The sequence below is a fragment of the Phyllobates terribilis genome, unplaced genomic scaffold (assembly GCF_046119375.1).
Source record: "Phyllobates terribilis strain yellow unplaced genomic scaffold, ASM4611937v1 Scaffold_11__3_contigs__length_659146591, whole genome shotgun sequence".
NCBI lineage: Eukaryota > Metazoa > Chordata > Amphibia > Anura > Dendrobatidae > Phyllobates > Phyllobates terribilis.
Genome location: NW_027362771.1, coordinates 394,711,942 through 394,732,176, shown reverse-complemented (window position 1 = coordinate 394,732,176; position 20,235 = coordinate 394,711,942). Strand labels below are relative to the sequence as shown.

The 20,235-nt window shown below is 44.2% G+C and overlaps 1 protein-coding gene across 2 annotated transcripts in view; it reads right to left on the bottom strand.

Moving 5' to 3' along the window:
• MYO5A (myosin VA) overlaps positions 1-19,929 on the bottom strand; it is a 183,972-nt gene extending 164,043 nt beyond the window's left edge. The window contains exon 1 of one of the 2 annotated variants that reach the window (XM_073653024.1): positions 19,549-19,929. In XM_073653024.1, the coding sequence (XP_073509125.1) occupies positions 19,549-19,575 (27 nt within the window). In that variant the 5' untranslated portion in view covers positions 19,576-19,929. Of the gene's footprint in view, positions 1-19,492 lie in introns of both variants that reach the window. The other variant, XM_073653025.1, reaches the window with a different exon arrangement.
• Between the last annotated feature and the right edge of the window lie 306 nt (positions 19,930-20,235).

Sequence of the window (20,235 nt, the reverse complement as noted above, 5' to 3'; positions counted from 1 at the left end):
GCCTAAAGGAAATGGGATTTACATACAGAAAAGCTAAACATAAGCCATCATTAACACCTAAACAGAAAAAAACAAGGTTACAATGGGCTAAGGAAAAGCAATCGTGGACTGTGGATGACTGGATGAAAGTCATATTCAGTGATGAATCGCGAATCTGCATTGGGCAAGGTGATGATGCTGGAACTTTTGTTTGGTGCCGTTCCAATGAGATTTATAAAGATGACTGCATGAAGAGAACATGCAAATTTCCACAGTCATTGATGATATGGGGCTGCATGTCAGGTAAAGGCACTGGGGAGATGGCTGTCATTACATCTTCAATAAATGCCCAAGTTTACATTGATATTTTGGACAGTTTTCTTATCCCATCAATTGAAAGGGGATGATGACATAATTTTTCAAGATGATAATGCATCCTGCCATAGAGCAAAAACTGTGAAAACATTCCTTGAAAGAGGCCACATAAGGTCAATGTCATGGCCTGCAAATAGTCCGGATCTCAATCCAATTGAAAATCTTTGGTGGAAGTTGAAGAAAATGGTCCATGACGAGGCTCCAACCTGCAAAGCTGATCTGGCAACAGCAATCAGAGAAAGTTGGAGCCAGATTGATGAAGAGTACTGTTTGTCACTCATTAAGTCCATGCCTCAGAGACTGCAAGCTGTTATTAAAGCCAGAGGTGGTGCAACAAAATACTAGTGATGTATTGGAGTGGAGTGTTCTTTTGTGTGTGTTTTTCATGATTCCATAATTTTTTCCCTCTGCTTGGTCTGAAAAAAATTACACTTACCGAGTACCACATTTTTAATCTTGATTTCTTTTAATGTTTCTTAAAGCCTTAAAGTTGCCATTTGAAATGACTTTAGTTTTGTGCCATGTCTGTGATCTGCTTTTTTTCAACAACATTAAACAACTGAATGAACATCCTCCGAGCCCAGTGATTCCATAATTTTTGCCAGGTGTTGTAATATGTCAAAAATGCCAGAAACTTTTAAAGAGAACCTGTTACCATGAAAATACAGCCCTATCTGCAGGCACCATGTTAAAGGACAGGGGGAGATGAGCAGATTGATATACTGCCTTTTCTCCCACATAACTATACAACTGTGAGGGGTACAGGGTGGTAGTAGTGGCGAGGGACTGCAGTTGTGCATTTGCATTCTCACCCTGACTGCCCACAAATAAATGATAATGTCTGTGTTGTCTTGTGATTTGCATGTAGTGCACAACACTCACAGCTTCTTGTTGCTTCTCCATCTTCTTCAGGAGTCCAGTAGTTAAAGCCAAGCAATCACTGTCACACACAGTCTCTTTTTTATAAAAAAAACAACAACTTTACTTGACTTCTTGGTTCAGTTTGGTCACAGATTCTGTTTCTTTAAGGATCTCCGTTACAGTTATCATCCTTTCGGTCCTATCTTCAGAGTTAGTTTCTCAGGTAGTGCAGCTTCCCAGAACGCAGTCCTACTCTCCTCAGGCATGTCCCTGTCCGTTCTCCCCTCCTTGGGAGTAGTGAAGGCTGGCTCCATCAGCCTTCTCCAGGCCTCAGACGTTTTAGGGAATTTTCCTCAGAGTTTACCGCTTCTCATTCTCCAAGCTGCCTAACTCTCTCCCCTTCCTCTTTCTGTAGCGCCGCTGACCTTCAGCCCTCAGGGCCCCGAGCTTCTCCTCAGTCTTCCTCCAGCAATGACTTAAATGTTACCAACAGCAGCTGCTGCTCTGACAGGACTGAATCCTGACAGGAATAACTGTTGCTCTCCTCTGGCCCAAACTCCTCCCCCTTTTTCAACTGGACCAATCATCAATCGTCTCCGCCGGTTGCTGGGAAAAGTACTCCTTTACTACCCCGGCTCCTTCTACACTGGAGCTATTACTAAATATATTAACTACTTCTATCCTAAACTATTGTGCCCAATTCCTAATCTAATACACTATCTACTCCGAACATATACTGTCCCTGTAACTAGACATTTACATATTCATATATAAACACAGAGTAGAACAATACATTCACCAAAGGGAAAGAGGCGCATGAGCGTCCCAGTCACCCTCTTACACAACTTGTGATTTAATCATTTAATCCTCTGCTCTGTGATTTCTGTCCAGTCGGCGGTCCTATCAGTGACCAATAGCTGACTGTACAAGTGTGCATACAGAGATGGCCGTCAGTCACTGATAGGACCACCGACTGGACAGAAAGAGCAAAGGGTTAAATCTCAGGTTATACTGAATCATTTCTCACAAAATTCTATATAAATCTGCTCAGCTCCTCCTGCTCGTTAAGATGATGCCTGCAGATAGGACTGCATTTTCATGGTGACAGGTTCCCTTTAATAAGCAGTAAACTCCAAAATTGCTGGTATTCACAAGCTCTATTTGACAATACCCATTTATGATGATGAGAATAAACCTTTAAAGAATGACTGTTCAAACTCCGTCCCATCGCTGGGTGCTCACGGCGGGGGTCAATCATTTATATACACCGTCTCACCTTGTGTTCCCTCTATCTCCACCCTCCTCTTCTTTGATTGACAGCTCTGGCTTCATAGCGCCAGGGAGAGTTGTGGAGATAGATGGAAACCAAGCAGGTGGGGAGGTGCACAAAACTCTCGGCAGCTTCACCATAAGGGTATATGAACCATCTTTTTCAGGAGGGCGAATCTACCGAGGGTATGTGCACACACCATCTTTTTCATTAGGGTGAACCGGACAAGTTTTTCAAGTCAAAGACGCTTCAACAAGCCAGCAACTTTTTTTCTTACATGTCTTTTAGCATCTTTTTGGTAGTTTCCAGAGCGCATTTTTGATGCTTTTGACTACTGCTGAGATTTTGTTTTTTTGTTTTTTTTAGCGTTTTTCAGGCATTTCTTATTTCCATTCAAGAATGAAGAAACAAATCGCAATCGTTCAAGCAAAAACAATACCAATACACTCAAATAGACGTCCGGGAGTCTTCGAGCCTTCTTACTGACTTCTATTATAAAAGTATAGAGGGCCTCACAGCATATAATGCCTAAAGGATGGTCCGCTCAGTCCACTACTAGGACAATCACTTTTTGATCTAAATGTTTGGTCCCGATAAAATAAAAAAAGTCTATGCTCACCTCCCGTGCCGGCACCATTCCTGCACTGTCGGTTCTCGCGGTCCCGGGGCTCATGTGTGGTTGTTGAGACACGTGAGCCTTGCATCCAGTCAGCGCTGGCATCAACGTCCTGGCCTTTGAATGAATTAAAGAAGTTGTCCACTACTTTGACATTAATGCCCAAGTAGTGGACAACCCCTTTAAACATGAAGATGAAGTCAGATCAGCCACAGCCCGGACTTCCTCTTCATGTTCAATTCGTACGAAAACAGAGACCGTGAAGCCAGCACTGATTGGGCGCAGGGCTCACGTGTCACAACAACCACACGAACGAACCAGGACCTCAAGTACAGACACTGCAGGAATGGCGCTGGCACGGGAGATGAGTATAGGTGTTTTTATTTTATCAGGGCCAAACATTTAGATCAAGAAGGGATTGTCCTAGTAGTGGACAACCCCTTTAATTTTACCGCTTGGCTTTTTTGGAAAACTGAAGCTGTTAAAAGATGCTCAAAAGCTTGAACATATGAACAGCAAGACATTTTTACATATAAATGCATACGTTCATTCTTTTGAATATTTAGGTAGAGCTTTTTCAATAGGTTTTCAGAGAGGAATGAAAAGAAGAAAAAGACGTTGTGTGTATATCACCTAATAATGTGTAGTACCATAGGCCTGTTCAATTCAGAACTGTAAATTACACCAGGTATCATGCAGGGGGTCGAGTATGTCGAGCTGAAATTAACATAATGCCAAGAAGTGAAATCAAATGCATATTATAAGCCAGCCAGGAGAAACAGCACAACGATAACCAAGTACTGGTCCAGTGCTGGATGACACATGGCACAGATAACTGCAGCCTCAGCATTGGGAGTGAATGCCTTCTGTAATCATCTCTGCACTTCCATGCTGAACGTCTTACACATGAAAGAACATGGCGGCAGAAAATGACCTATTGTTTAAATCAAGTTTTTGTGTTATGTTTTTTTTACCTTCTGTATTAAAAAAAACTAAATTAGTAATTTTGCAATTTTCATACAGGCCTCAGGGGTTAATTCAGACTCATACTTCTTGTCCCTTCTTGAAGAGTTTTCAGCAGGCTCCTTATCAGAGACAGGATTACAGGTAACATCTGTTTACACAGCTGCTAAGGGATCAAGCAATCATAATAGGTATTGTCACAGCTGACCCTGATCCCCGTCCCTTCATAATGTGTATGTATACACACATAATATATATACAGTACAGACCAAAAGTTTGGACACACCTTCTCATTTATAGATTTTTCTGTATTTTCATGACTATGAAAATTGTACATTCACACTGAAGGCATCAAACTATGAATTAACACATGTGGAATTATATACTTAACAAAAAAGTGTGAAACTACTGAAAATATGTCTTATATTCTAGGTTCTTCAAAGTAGCCACCTTTTGCTTTGATGACTGCTTTGCACACTCTTGGCATTCTCTTGATGAGCTTCAAGAGGTATAATAATAATAGTTTTTATTTTTATAGCGCCAACATATTCCGCAGCACTTTACAAATTTTAGGGGGTACATATACAGACAATACAGAATAAGCATATCTCATATCGAAAGGAGTGAGGGCCCTGCTCGCAAGCTTACAGTCTATGAGGAAATGGGGGAGACACAAAAGGTAAAAAGTACATATATTGTATAATGCAGCCTTGATATACTGAATAGGATAAATAATAATACATGGACTGGTCGCCTGTCAGTATGTGTACAGTCCTGACCAAGGCTATTAAGTGCATGGTTGGTGTGAACCTGAAGTTGAAGAAGATTTTAATATGGGGGAAAACTGGGACGGACAGAGTGTGTTTAGGCGATACGCAAGTCTAAAGAAATGTGTTTTTAGGGTTCGCTTGAAATTGTGAGTATTGGGAATTAATCGAACTGTCCTGGGTAGTGCATTCCAAAGAATTGGCGCAGCACGCGAGAAATCTTGGAGACGGGAGTGGGAAGTTCGGATTATGGAGGATTTTATTTTTAAGTCATTTGCAGAACGGAGGGCACGTGTAGGGTGGTAGACTGAGACAAGGGAGGAGATGTAGGGGGGTACTGAAGCATGGAGCGCTTTGTGGGTAAGCATGATAAGTTTAAAATGAACTCTATATTGGATGGGCAACCAATGCAATGACTGGCACAGGGAAGAGGCATCGGTGTAGCGGTTGGCGATGAATATGATCCTGGCTGCTGCGTTAAGGACGGATTGGAGAGGGGAGAGTTTAGTAAGAGGAAGACCGATTAGTAGAGCGTTGCAATAATCAAGACGAGAATGAATAAGAGCGACAGTAAGAGTTTTTGCTCAGTCAAAGGTGAGAAAAGTCCTGGTTCTTGAGATGTTTTTGAGGTGTAAATGACATGAATGAGCGAGTGATTTGATGTGAGGAGTGAAAGAAAGATCTGAATCAAAAATGACCCCAAGACAGCGGGCTTGTAGCTGGGGAGTAATGGTTGAGCCACAAACAGAAATGGCAATATCAGGCACAAGTAGGTTAGTGGAGGGAGGAAATACGAGTAGTTCAGTATTTGACAGATTCAGTTTTAGGTAGAGGGAGGACATAATGTTAGACACAGCAGAAAGACAATCACTGGTCTTTTGTAGTAATGCAGGGGTGATGTCCGGAGCAGAGGTGTATAATTGGGTGTCATCAGGATACAGATGGTACTGAAAACCGAATCTACTGATTGTTTGTCCAATAGGAGCAGTGTATAAGGAGAAGAGAAGGGGGCCTAGGACTGATCCTTGAGGAACCCCGACAGTAAGGGGAAGTAGGGAGGAGGAGGAGGAGCCGGCAAAAGACACAGAGAAGGAGCGGTCAGAGAGATAGGAGGAGAACCAGGAGAGAACAGTGTCCTTGAGGCCAATAGTACGGAGCATAGTGAGGAGGAGCTGGTGATCCACAGTGTCGAATGCTGCAGAGAGATCCAGGAGAATCAGCAGGGAGTAGTGACCATTAGATTTAGCTGTTAGTAGATCATTAGAGACTTTAGTGAGGGCAGTTTCAGTAGAATGTAAAGAGCGGAAACCAGATTGTAAAGGGTCAAGAAGAGAGTTGTCTGAGAGATAGCGGATGAGACGGGAGTGGACCAGGCGTTCCAGGAGTTTAGAGATAAAGGGAAGATGGGAAACAGGTCTGTAGTTGGCCGTGCAGTTCTGGTCAAGGGATGGTTTTTTAAGTAATGGTTGTATGCTGGCGTGTTTAAAAGAAGAGGGAAAGATACCAGATGAGAGGGAAAGGTTGAAAATTTTAGTTAGGTGAGTGGTGACAGCTGGAGCAAGGGACTGAAGGAGATGTGAGGGAATAGGGTCACTGGTGCAGGTGGTAGGGCGAGAAGATGCAAGGAGCCTGATCACTTCATCTTCCGTGACTGGTTCGAAGTCAGAAAATGAGCAAGATACAATGTGGCGGGGGAGAGCATGCATAACATTTGGGGATTGGGAGAAAATTTCCTGTCGGATATGGTCAATTTTTTCTTTGAAATAATTGGTCAGATAGTCAGCGCTGAGGTCACCGGAAATGGTCTTCCAACAATCTTGAAGGAGTTCCCAGAGATGCTTAGCACTTGTTGGCTCTTTTGCCTTCACTCTGCGGTCCAGCTCACCCCAAACCATCTCGATTGGGTTCAGGTCTGGTGACTGTGGAGGCCAGGTCATCTGACGTAGCACCCTATCACTATCCTTCTTGGTCAAATAGCCCTTACACAGCCTGGAGGTGTGTTTGGGGGTCATTGTCCTGCTGAAAAATAAATGATGGTCCAACTAAACGCAAACCGAATGGAATAGCATGCCGCTGCAAGATGCCGTGGTGGCCATGCTGGTTCAGTATGCCTTCAATTTTGAATAAATCCCCAACAGTGTCACCAGCAAAGCACCCCCACACCATCACACCTTCTCCTCCATGCTTCACTGTGGGAACCAGGCATGTAGAGTCCATCCGTTCACCTTTTCTGCATCGCACAAAGACACGGTGGTTGGAACCAAAGATCTCAAATTTGGACTCATCAGACCAAAGCACAGATTTCCACTGGTCTAATGTCCATTCCTTGTGTTCTTTAGCCCAAACAAGTCTCTTCTGCTTGTTGCCTGTCCTTAGCAGTGGTTTCCTAGCAGCTATTTTACCATGAAGATCTACTGCACAAAGTCTCCTCTTAACAGTTGTTGAGGAGATGTGTCTGCTGCTAGAACTCTGTGTGGCATTGACCTGGTCTCTAATCTGAGCTGCTGTTAACCTGCGATTTCTGAGGCTGGTGACTCGGATAAACTTATCCTCAGAAGCAGAGGTGACTCTTGGTCTTCCTTTCCTGGAGAGGTCCTCATGTGAGCCAGTTTCTTTGTAGCGCTTGATGGTTTTTGCAACTGCACTTGGGGACACAATCAAAGTTTGCCCAATTTTTCAGACTGACTGACCTTCAATTCTTAAAGTAATGATGGCCACTCGTTTTTCTTTACTTAGAATTTCTATTATGGCAAGAAAAAAGCACCTAACAGTCTATTCAGTAGGACTATCAGCTGTGTATCCACCAGACTTCTGCACAACACAACTGATTGTCCCAACCCCATTTATAAGGCAAGAAATCCCACTTATTAAACCTGACAGGGCACACCTGTGAAGTGAAAACCATTTCCGGTGACTACCTCTTGAAGCTCATCAAGAGAATGCCAAGAGTGTGCAAAGCAGTCATCAAAGCAAAAGGTGGCTACTTTGAAGAACCTAGAATATAAGACATATTTTCAGTTGTTTCACACTTTTTTGTTAAGTATATAATTCCACGTGTTAATTCATAGTTTTGATGCCTTCAGTGTGAATGTACAATTTTCATAGTCATGAAAATACAGAAAAATCTTGAAATGAGAAGGTGTGTCCAAACTTTTGGTTTGTACTGTACATACACACGCAACTGACACAATATTAAGCAATGTCTTTTTTCTGATGACACATTTCCATTAAATAGATCTTCAGCAAAATGTAAATTTTTTAAAGGGACGTTTCTATTTAAGGCTGAGTTCACACGATGCGTTTTTCATGCGTTTCCGCGGCGTTTTTGCAGTTGCGTAAACGCCGCGGAAACGCATGAAAAACGCATGGTAGAAGGGCAGCAATGTTCCCCAATGGAAATCCGCATGTGCTGTGCCCATGATGCGGATTTTTCCGCAGCGTAAACGCTGCGGTCAAAAATCCGCAGCGTGTCAATTAATTTTGCGGAAACGCTGCTCTTTTGCCGCCATTGACTTGCATTAGACCGCATGGAATCCGCATCACTGTATATGTTGATGCGCTTTTCATGCGGTCTAATGTGCGGATGGTACCCGGGTCTGGATGAGAGAACTCTCATCCAGACCCAGGTACCATTAAAAAAAAAAGAATAAAGTAAAAAAAATATATATTCTCACCTTCTGACGGCCCGCGCTGCGTCCTGTCGGCTTCCCGGGCACTTCGCGGTTGAATGAAGAAGGACCTTCGCTGACGTCAGAGTCATGTGACGGGTCACGTGACGCTGACGTCGGAAGGTCCTAAAGTCTTCACTGCCGGCAGCCGGGACCGATGAAGCAGGACACCGGGGGCCATCAGAGGGTAACGTATAGATTTAGTTTTTATTTTTTGACATTCACACACTATATAAATCCATGCCGGTTGCATGGATTTATATAGTGTGAAGTTGACAAGCACTTGATGCTAAAATCGCTTGGGAAGCGCTTGTCAACCCGCATGCGGAAATGAAAGTGAAGACCGCTTCATTTCCGCATGTCCCTGGCAGGAAACCGCATGTACAATCCGCATGCGTTTTTTCCTGCCAGAGAGATGCAGAAACGCTCAGGAAAAAATCCTGAGCATTTCTGTATCGTGTGCACATACCCTAAAGGTGTTTCTATTATACTTTTCCTCTGATTGTTCCACTCCTGGTTTTGGCTTACAAATACTGATGTAAAATACTGACCAAACACTGAACATGTGAACGCGGCCTTAAAGTGAATATTAAGACTGCTGGTCTGATCTGAAGAAACAGGGCAGAGGAATGGGGGTTAACTTGATTAACATTACTTTGGGGTTCTTCTATTCAGAAAACCCGCAATATGTGAAGACAATGGTTCAGACTGGACAGCCTTTATAATGTATTTTGCATCTCTCGGTTTGGCCACCTTGCATCCACTGAAAGGTAATTTACAGTGGAATGACAGACAGTTTTAGAAATGCAGAACGAGCCTGTAACTAAACCAAAAAAAAAAAAATTTAACTGGAGTATAAGTTGGCGTGCATGTTCAGACTGCCCATTATACAGACAACACCTAAGACAGAAACAAAATGAACACATACCCTGCTGGAAGGAAATAAGTAAAAGCAATATTGTATATAAATAACATTGAGTACTTAATAAACACTGTTTTTGATTTAAAAAAAAAAGCATAAAAGCCATCCCACCAACATCAAGGTGTACCCAAAAATTCAGGATGGTCCTAACCTCTAATACTGACACCTTACCATGCGTCAATGTGAATAAGGACCGAGTAGGACCGGGTCCCAAACATGGATATAGAGCAAGTGGGAAGCTATTAAAATGTTATGTCCAGCTCAAAGGAAGCGAGGGCGCATCCTTACCTACACTAAATGCAGAAACCTGAAACTAAACCGAAAAAAAAAACAACTATTACAACCAAAAGTAAAAAAATAAAGATAAAATCAGAAGTGCAAACATGCGTTTTATGCCGGCTTTCTTTGTTCCCATTTTATCAACCCTACATATACTTAAAATAGGTAGAGAAAAAGGAAGCTACTCTGTCCATAGACCTTCAAAAGTCATACAGATGAATATAAAGTTATATATGTATATTATATATCTATATACATTGTGCTCCAAAAACAATGCATGTATCTAAAAGTATATCCCTTGGGTGCTGAAGTATCAGCAGTGTGCATGGTAAAAGAAAGCTTTCCATCTCCAGGAAGTAATTCACATTGACCCCCCCAAAAAATTCCTTTAGACTTGTATGGGACAAAGGTGTGAAAGAAAGTGTCCTTCTGGATACATATGACAGGTTTATGTCAAGATGCAGCTTCTTCGAAGGCTCAGAATAGTGAATGAACACGGCTTCATTACCATTTCAGCCATGGATGACCACTATAAGTGACCAATTTCTGGCCCACATTTCCTGTTTCATTAAAACCACTAATGGAACTACACATAGTACAATAGAGGATGAAGGCATTTTCCTTCTCTGTAAGGCCGGGGCCACATGGTGAAACGTGTTACATAACAAAACCCTTTGTGCAACTTGTCTGCGACCTGCTTTTCAGGGCTGTGGAGTCGGTAAGCCAAACCTCCAACTCCTCGATTTCCATGCCACCGACTCCACGACTCCGACTCCCTCATACATGGCTCATGTTTAAGTGATAAATTTACTGTAGCACAGATTCATCTCAGCTAAAAGTCTAGACCCCTAGATCAGGAATAGCACATTTCATAACTTTCCCAAATTCTTATGAAAAAAATATTCCCCACAAACTGCATTGAATTACTGTACCCAATTTATTATATATTTTAGGAGTCGAAGTCAGTCCATTTTATACCGACTCCACCAAAATGGGCTCCTACTCCACAGCCCGGCTGCTTTTCACACAATATTTTAGATCTATGATTTTGCTGTAAGTAAAACGGCCAAGTTGCAGACAAATCCGATGCCACTGTGGCGCCCCTGAGGGTTCGGTCGCCACAGGGGTACTGCATCTCTTTAATGAGGTGTGGTATCTCTCCTTCGAGGTAAGGATGGTGCAGCTGTCAGGACCCCACCTCTGCATTCAACACTACACCTCTCCCACCTGAGGGGGGCTTATATGCACCAGGGTGCTGCCCCAGTCGGGATAAGTGGAGATGGGGGAACCAAAGTTAGGGGGAACCTAGTAGTGGGTGAGGGTGGAGGATGCACATTTAGGTTACACTTAATAATTCATATTTAATAAACAGCCATCTTGGGCTTATGGTCTTTTGATTGTGATCTTCATCACTGAACGTGGCTTTCTGAGTGAACCTGCAGTTGATGGGGACACGGTCCTCGTACTCTGGCCTTGAGTCGAGGAGCGGGCTAGAGTTAACGGTTGTCTCTACCCGATCAAGGTCCCTACCCAAGAAGGCCTGGAGGGGAGCAGAGGAGTAAAGCTCCGCAAGCAAAAGGATCCCAGGGGGATGCAGATGGAGCGGTATAAGCCACCTGTCCTCACTATTCTGACCTAGTCAGAGGGAGTCCTGCTGCAAAAGGGGTACCGGCCCCCGATATCTGACTCTGTCACTTCACGTCTTAGTCGGAGAAGCCCGGAGGATCAGTGGATCCCACCGGGTAACGGACGGAGCGGAGTCGCCACCCGTACCCTTGTTCTGTGCATAGTCCAGAGGGAGACCTGGCCTTAGTACACGCACCACATACGGACAGGAGAGGACCTAGGGGGAACTTCTAGGAACACTCTGGTGCGGGGTCCTGACCAAAGCATCTGAACTACCCGGAGGTTGTCGGACCCCCAGTCCTGGTGGTCGCAGCGTGCCGTGAGGAGCAGGGAGAAGCCTTGCAGCTGTGCATTCTACCGTGAGTAAAGCTTGGAAGACTACTCCTATGGCCTCCGGTTTCTTATTGCCACGCGGCACCGCACCACATCTCCCACTAGGACCCCCATCCTCCTGTTCTCTCTGCCCTGAGGCCCTGCTCCGCCTGTGGGGAGTAGTATCTCCGGCTGCCACTACATCCCGCCTCAGAGGACTGAACGCAGCGCTGGTGGGGAATCACCAGACACCACAGGTGGCGTAGTCAATACAACCACTCGATTAAACACCAACCCTGAAAGCCCATTACACCCCTTTTAAATGCGACGGCCCTGGGCACGGAAGGGGTCCAGGCCACGGCTACAACCCACCAAACATCTGACCCGGCTCCGAGTGCCCCCATCTCTCAGGGCAGGGCTGCGAGCGTCACACCACGTGCGACTCGCATGGAAACGACAGAAAATCCAACACATTTAGAAACATTTGCAGCTCTGTGTCACAGTATGTCATAAGAAATCATTATATCCAGCGCTGCAATGTGTTGCTACAGCTTCAGCGTCGCCGTGAAGCCCTTGACTTGGGGCTCATTCACACGTCACTTTTTTTGACCTTCAATAAAACGTTTCATCAGTTTTTTTGGTTTTTTTTCCACTGAAAAAAAGTTTCCCCACATTCTATCAGTCAGTGAAAACCAGGCAGCACACGGATAGCATCTGATGGTGTCTGATTTTTTTCACTGAGCCATTGAGCCATAGACTTGCATTGGCAAATTTAATCTGACAGTTGGATCAATATGGGACAAGTCTCTGCAATTTTGAGCGGACCACTTGGTCCGAGCAAAGAAAAAAAAATTTTAATAAGTCAACAGCCCCATAGACTGTCAGGATCGAGTGCTGTCCGTGAATAAAACAGATAGCACTCGTACATAAAAAACTGGTGTGTGAATGAGCCCTTAAGGGTTTAACTCAAATGTATTGTTATTATGCTTTGCTTATATAGTGCCATCATATTCCACAGCTCTTTAGAGACATCATCATCACTGTCCCCATTAGGGAATGTAGATTGTGAGCCCCATCAGTATGTCTTTGGAGTGTGGGAGGAAACCAGAGAACCCGGAGGAAACCCATGCAAACACAGGGAGAGCAAACTCCTTGCAGATATTGTCCTTGGTGGGATTTGGACCCAGGACCCCAACGCTGCAAGGCTGCAGTGCTAACCACTGAGCCACTAAAGCAGAGGAGGGAGTGTAAAAGGTCTATCTGCCAGATTACCCCCTCCACTTCTACCAACTGATATGTTCAGTACAGATAACTACAGAAACTATATGCGGTGATGAAGGAAGGTTACGGGCAATGACACAGAGATAGACAGTCATACAGCTGGGCTACTGCAGACTTACATGTGAGCTGATGCTACTGATTTACTGCCATTTTCTGATGAACCTATTGCCCAAGATCCTTTGTGTGCTTCCGTTTCAGTAACTAATGAAAAGTCTAATGATATTCACTGCACAGTGTCAACATCAGGACAATTATAGGGGTTATAGCCATGTCCCGTACAAAGAAATGAAGTTCCACGGCCCAGAAATCATCTCCGTAGGAGCCGGTCAAACTGCTTTTTATGTTACCTTCTGTAAAGGCTTCTCAAGGTAGGACCCAAGAAACACTTCCTGCATTCCAATGGAGCTAGTAGTACTGTATTGGTAGAGTATTTTAGGACAGTCATTTTACTGCTGGCTGTGCCATGTTGTAAACAACATTAAAAGACACATTAAGAATTTTTATACGGTTTTCCTAAAAACATAATTAATAAACAAATGGAGTCTAAGGGGTAACGTTTCTCCTTGTGGAGAGTGACATACCAGCACAGTCATATTGCACGACTCGTTAAAGGGTTGATTGTGACTTGTAGGATTGCTGCTTCCAATAGGTGGCACTATAGAGTTCAAGTCCTCTTTTTCTCTGAAGAGGCAATTTGCATAAGCAAATGGAAACACTCAGTTTTCCTTAAAGGGAGTCTGTCAGTTCTCATTGACTGTTCAAACCAAGCACAGGCGATGGGTGCCCCATCCCACCTATCTCCGCTCTCCTTAAAGTCAAAGCTTTTAAGATCAAGGGAGAGTAGATAATGGAAAACAAGAGGGAAAGTGAACGGAGCGGCTCGACCATGGAGAGGGTGCACAGACCGCCCATGCTCGGCTTGAACAGACATTTTTATATGACAGATTACCTTTAATTCTTACTCATTTCACTGGGGTTGTTTGAGCACGAACAACCATCTAAACACTGGTCACACCATCACTGCATGCCTCACTAATGAGTCATGGGTTTCTAAACTGGAAACATCTTAGGAATAAAAAGAATAAGTACATTCACTCTGCACGCCTCAGTTATGCTTATTAGGCTCCTTGAGAAAGGCAAAGCGCTGAAACGCGCGTTGGGGTCGGCCTCAGCGTGATAGTCCGGTATAGAACGCTCTGGGAGGTATGTTATAAGCCTATTTGATGCATGGTGTTATGTCTATACATGCGATACACTTTGGTTTAACCCTTTTTGGCATCCATCCCCTATATGTATATAGAGCATAATAAATGAAATACTATGTGCCACCACTCTTGATTGCTGCTAAGAGTGTTTTTATAATATGTATCCCATTTTCTGTATTATGTCCTATTTATATGATGCACGTCTAATAAAGCATTTTTAATGTGACAACATCACCTTCTATGTCTTTCATTTTGACTTTTGGCCACTCCCCCCTTATACAATATATATGACGACTGGTGTACTATCAGTCCTCTCTTTTGAGCAGAAACATACATGTAAATATAACATTATCTATCAATGTATTATATTTTGTTGCTGTGGTGTTCTTTCAGTCATATCCTGGTATTGGAGTGTGAGGACTCTGCGGAAGCAATGTGAACAGTTCCATCTTCAGCTACTCAACACAGCAGGAAATGCCGGGACTACATGAAGGACCAATCGTCTGTTGACGTCCACTCAGCCAACCAGCGACACGACAAGAAAAGGAAGCCTGGCAGATGGCTATGGAGCAGAATTCAAGATGATGGTTGCATTTCCTGAACCTCAAAAAGCCCAGAATCCTGGAGCAAAGAAAAATAATAGTAAAGACCCAACTGGACCATTTGTTGGTTCCTATAAGTTGGATATCAGATATTTTCCTTCTTTTTGTGCTCAGGCAAAATGATATAGCCCTCCAAAAGAAAGTGGATGGAGTAGCCTGGCAACAAAAAAAATGGCGGCATGAGAAGACTAGTAGAAAGAGTCATCAAGAGAAGCTGGAAAAGACGAGAAGGAAAGAACACAAGCCCTCAAAGTGTCCCTCAAAGTATGAAGTTGAAAAGTCAAAACAGATCTCATTTTTACCCATGGATTACGGAGGTGAGCAATACAAAACAGGTCTGTTTACATGGACTGTCTGGCGACACAATACGACGGCAAACCTTTACCAATCAATGGTGGTTTAAATACCTGTTCACACAGGCAGACCAAAGTAAACAATGCGCAGTGAGCCATCTATACCAGATTGCTCGTTGCACATTGGCTGCCATTGTTCTTGGCAGTGCGAGTTCTGTTTACACTGGACAGCGCACTGATGAATGATCTTTTGCACTGCACAAAAGAGTATTTCACCCAATGAATGAGCGTTTGAGGGATCGGAAACTTATTTATATGGCAAAATAATCATGAAAGGGGCACTTTTAACAATGCTCTCCTTCATAATTATCCTGCTGTGTAAATGCCCATTAAGACTAAATATTCTCTAAGTCTGTGCCCACTGTCAGGCACATACACTCAGGAGGTAAGTACCCAACAGAGGCTACAGTCAGGATGGATGCCAAGGCATCCGTCCACTATAGGGACCAAAATAAACAAAAAAAAAAAAACATAGTAAATGTTTCTTTGCAGTGTCCCTATAAATAAAAGATGCAGTCTGTTAGGCTTTCTATAGTGTAAAACAAATGATATGGAGATGCACACCTGCCAAACCAAGGCTGAAAGAGGCCAAAAGTGCGTTCTATCTGGTTAATGGGTGCCCAGGTGAACTTTGCAGCATACGTCAGGGAAGATCACGACTTCTAAAGACACAGTGTGCACTTAGCCTTAGAAAAACAAACAACAAAGGAAACAAAATACCTATCAAGTACACATGAATGTGTGAATATTCACTGATTAAATACATAAATCCTACCAACAAAAGGGACTAGACACTAGAATATTCAATATAAAACATTTTTTTATTAAAAAAGATAAAATTACATATTACTATTGTGATTTGCTCTGGTGTCTGCATATAATCATCTATTTGTTACATCCCCTTGGACTTATTTTATAACGTAATATTTATTTCTAAATTGACCCTGCTGCTATATCTGCATTGTAATCTTTAATATCTCTAAGGGAAAATACCATTTATCATACCCACTTCCTATACGTTTTCCCTGTGATTTCCCTGTGTAGGAGCCGATCCCTTCTATATGTCTTTCTTTGCTAATATGTAATTCTATCTTTATGTATTAATAAAAAAATATGTTTTAGATTGAATATTCTAGTGTCTATTCACTTTGTTGGCAGGATTTAGAAAAATGAAGTGTAAACGTGGTCTGAAGGAAGCGTGGATAAAAAATGGTGGCTCCTCATTCTGCCTCCCTAATTCTATGAGAAGCAACTAAACTCAGGTTTGCAGAGCAAAGAGGGTTTCTGTGGCTTCTACCTCATTACTCAGGTCATGAATGATACATTATTGATGTTCACCTAAACTAGATCCACGAGATCGCTGAGATGTGTCGCCCTCTCCGAATATGGGAACCAGAAATCACTCTGTACCCAACATAAGAACAATTCTGCTTCAAAAAGGTGAAAATGAGAAGGGCCAGTTAAAGCCATGAAAAACATTTACCCCCAAAGGTCTCACGAATACTAATAGCCAATCTAATTTAAGGTGGGTTTACATTACCCAATTTTGCGGCACTAAACACTTATCGGTTGGCTGTTCTGTAACAGCCCGTTTACACATGTAGACCACACTCGCGTACTGAGCGACTTGTAATAGATTATTCTGTGTGCATAGGCTGCCATCGTCCTCGACAGCACAGATCCTGATTACACAGGACAACGTGCTGCCGAAGTTGGTTTCTGTGCATTCCCAAAGATCATTTCACCCGACCATTATTGTGAAACGAGCGTGCTGGTTCATGATAATGGGGGGGCTCGCTCATGATAATCTTCCAATGTAAATAGACCATTATAGCAAGGGATATAACAATTCTTTAGAAAAAAATAAATGTTTGTAAGGTCTCAAGTAGTCAGGAAATCATATAAAGACCTAAAATACTAAAATTACCAACTTTATTTATTCCGATCTAAAATGTCATAAAAACGACAAAACAACACATAAATGACCTAGAACACTAAAAAGAATTTGTAAAAGAAACAACTGGATTGTTATGTGTGTGTCTGACTGGTAGCTTACAATGCTTCAATACTCTTCCTGCCTATCAGCGGAGGTTAGCACCCTAGGGGGAAGTGTTGTGCACCAATGCTTCCCGGCGGCTATCCCTTGGGTTCCCTATATACCCAATTTTTTTACAAAATTCTTTTTGGAGTTATGTGTAGTTTTGTCTTTTGGTAGTTTTTATGACATTTTACATCGGAATAAATAAAGTTGGTAATTTTAGTATTTTAGGTCTTTATGGGATTTCCCCACAGGATTTAACAAGCCCAATTCTTTATTCCCACAGAGAGATGTGGCTGTAGCATTTTCTCCTCTCCCCATCTTCATGGACGGTGCCAGATTACTGTGCCATGTTCCAGATGCCAACAATCAGGGCACACATTGAAGATGGAGCTTACCTATACTACAGCTCCATGTGAGTAGATTCGCAGAGTGCCGTCACGTTCTCCTGCTCTACATGTTATAGCTAGAGTCCTAATTATATATAAGACACGTTAATCAGCTTGTATAAAAGAATGACTTTAATCTTGCCAAGCGTAGGAGACTATGTTGGTAAACTTGGCGCTGCACTGAACATAGACACCTGCAGATTCGCTAAGCGCGATACTGTGTTGAATATTCTGAGAACAAAGGATGTGGAGGTTTCAATTAGACAAAAAGCCAGCTGAGGGCATCTCTGCCAGGCTCCATGAGAGAACATGGCAGGATCTAAAAAGCAGACATCGACAATTTATGTCCCTAGAGTCACTATACGCCATGGAAAAGCAAGGTATTGGAGCTCGACTCAGATTACAAGATGTGACACAGTAAGTTCCCTCTACATTTAACCTTACAACCAATTACCACACAGGATCAAAGGGTGAAGGACACACTCAGGAATTTAAAGGGCTTGCACATGATAAGAAAAAAACATGGCACCCGATGTCAGGAATTGTGCCCCATCTGCCCACAGCTTGTGTCAAGTACTGCACATCTGTATTAGTTATTGCCATAAAGCTGAGCCACAATACCTGACATAACATACCCAAGGGCGGCGCTGTTTGTGGAAGAAAGCAGCCATGTGTATCCATCAGCTTCTGGTACTGATGTGCCAGAAATTTGGATCAGTGATGGTCCGAGTGCTGAGACTCCCACTAATCATTGTAAGGACTGGGCGGAAAATCTCAGGAGAGCACTTTGCCCTTTTATTGACAAACAGGTCCGTGAACCTCCAAATGGATTTCCCTCTCCACTGGCACCAAAACATCAGCCCCCAAGGACGAGGGGTCTCTAGTCCAACGTTCACTTTCCTAGTACTCCACATGAGATTGAAAGTAGGTAGAGAAATGTCTGCTCATAGGATGCAAAAAAGTGTAACTGCTCGGGGGAGAGGAAAGGCATCATTACTGCCACGGGCTCCTAGTGCTACCCCTCTAACCGGACAGGCCACATGCCAGGCATACTGTCCTGCAGTCGCTGGCTGATATGGGCATATTGTGACCACTCTCATTCTCTGGGGGCAGGTGCCATCACACCCTCGTGTACCCAATACAGTGAAGCCCACCTCACATTTACATCTATGTTAGAAAGGTCCCTGTCATCAGATCAGCTAATAACCATAGAGCAGTATGATAAATGAGGCCTAACGGTTCAATGCTGGGCGACAGCTCACACATGGCACATTACACCAGCCCGAACCTCAGCTCCAGGAAATGTAGTTTATGATTCATATTCCAGAGAATAATCTGCTCTTATCCCTCCTCCCCCAGTGGCTGCACTGCCCTCATCACACCCAGCCCGGCACAGAGGAATTACTGACCAGGAGCCGTCAAGGACAAACTGGCAGAGTGGTCATCCAGTGTCATCATACCCTCCACCCCAAAGAGCCAAGCACAGGCCCCCTCCCCCACCCCAACACTACACGTCACAGGATGCCCAGAGGACCAACCATGCAGCATCTGTACAGTCAGCGACCAAGAGAGATAGGAAATATCACATCCAGCCCCAAGATACAGATCTGCGTATATCATGGCCACCCGGGCAACGTGTAGGGCCCCGGCCACCCGTGCAACCACATAGATCAGGTCCTCTGTATCTGTGCCACATATGCATTATAGTGATTACTCCAGCAGCAGGCATAGGGACCACAGCTATTTATAACACGTGAGGACCGCTGTATACACCATGTCCAATCGGAATATACATCTCAGCCATTTATAATTCATGTATGTATCATACACAGGTCATGGATGCCAGCTACCACATGTATATAGCCCGTGCCCATCATGGATGCTGATGATGTGGCCTGCAGCCTAGCAGAGGTCCTGGATGCTGCACAATGGCAGGAGGGATTCATTGATTGCGGTGCCGGGCTCCTCGGTGCCGGGCTCCCTTACCTTTGTGTACAGCTCCAGGGCTGCCATGCTCCCTCCTCGGTGCCGGGCTCGCTTACCTTTGTGTACAGCTCCAGGGCTGCCATGCTCCCTCCTCGGTGCAGCGCTGCCCGGTCCCCGCCTCGGATCCCGCGCTTCGCCGTGCGGTGAGCGGCGGCTCTGCCCGGTTCTCCTCTGCAGGCGCAGTCCGGGCGATGTCCTCAGTGGAAGGTAACGACGAGCGCAGCCATATTACCTGCCACCCAGATTTCTATTTTGGAGTCGGTCTCTGTGCATTGTGGGTATCGGTGATGGCTGGAGCGGGGGACGCAGCTGTGATTTTTGCCTTCTGTGCTGTCCTGATTGCTGGGCTGACGCTGCCTCCCATCGGCTGCTGCTGGAGCATCCACTGCTGCCTGTCAGCTCATCCCGTGCTGCAGTCAGGACAGGAGGTGACGTGGCCGGCAGGGGGCGCCAGAGCGCACGTCAGAGCCCTGTGGATGGGAGCAGCATTAACCCCTCCTCTGCTGGACTACAGCGATGATACAGGTTACAGCCCCACTATTCCAGCGTTTGTTTCTTATTTTACCACTGGAGTGGAGCTTCTAATGTACATTTCCTGCCCCTAGTATTATACTCACCCGCTGCCGGCTTCTTCTGTTCCTGGTGCCGATCCGGTCGGTCGTCTGCAGGTTGGGACCTGTCGGATAGGGGCAGTGTTTGCTGGATGAGCCAGAGGTCACTTGTAAGAACTCATTCACACTGGC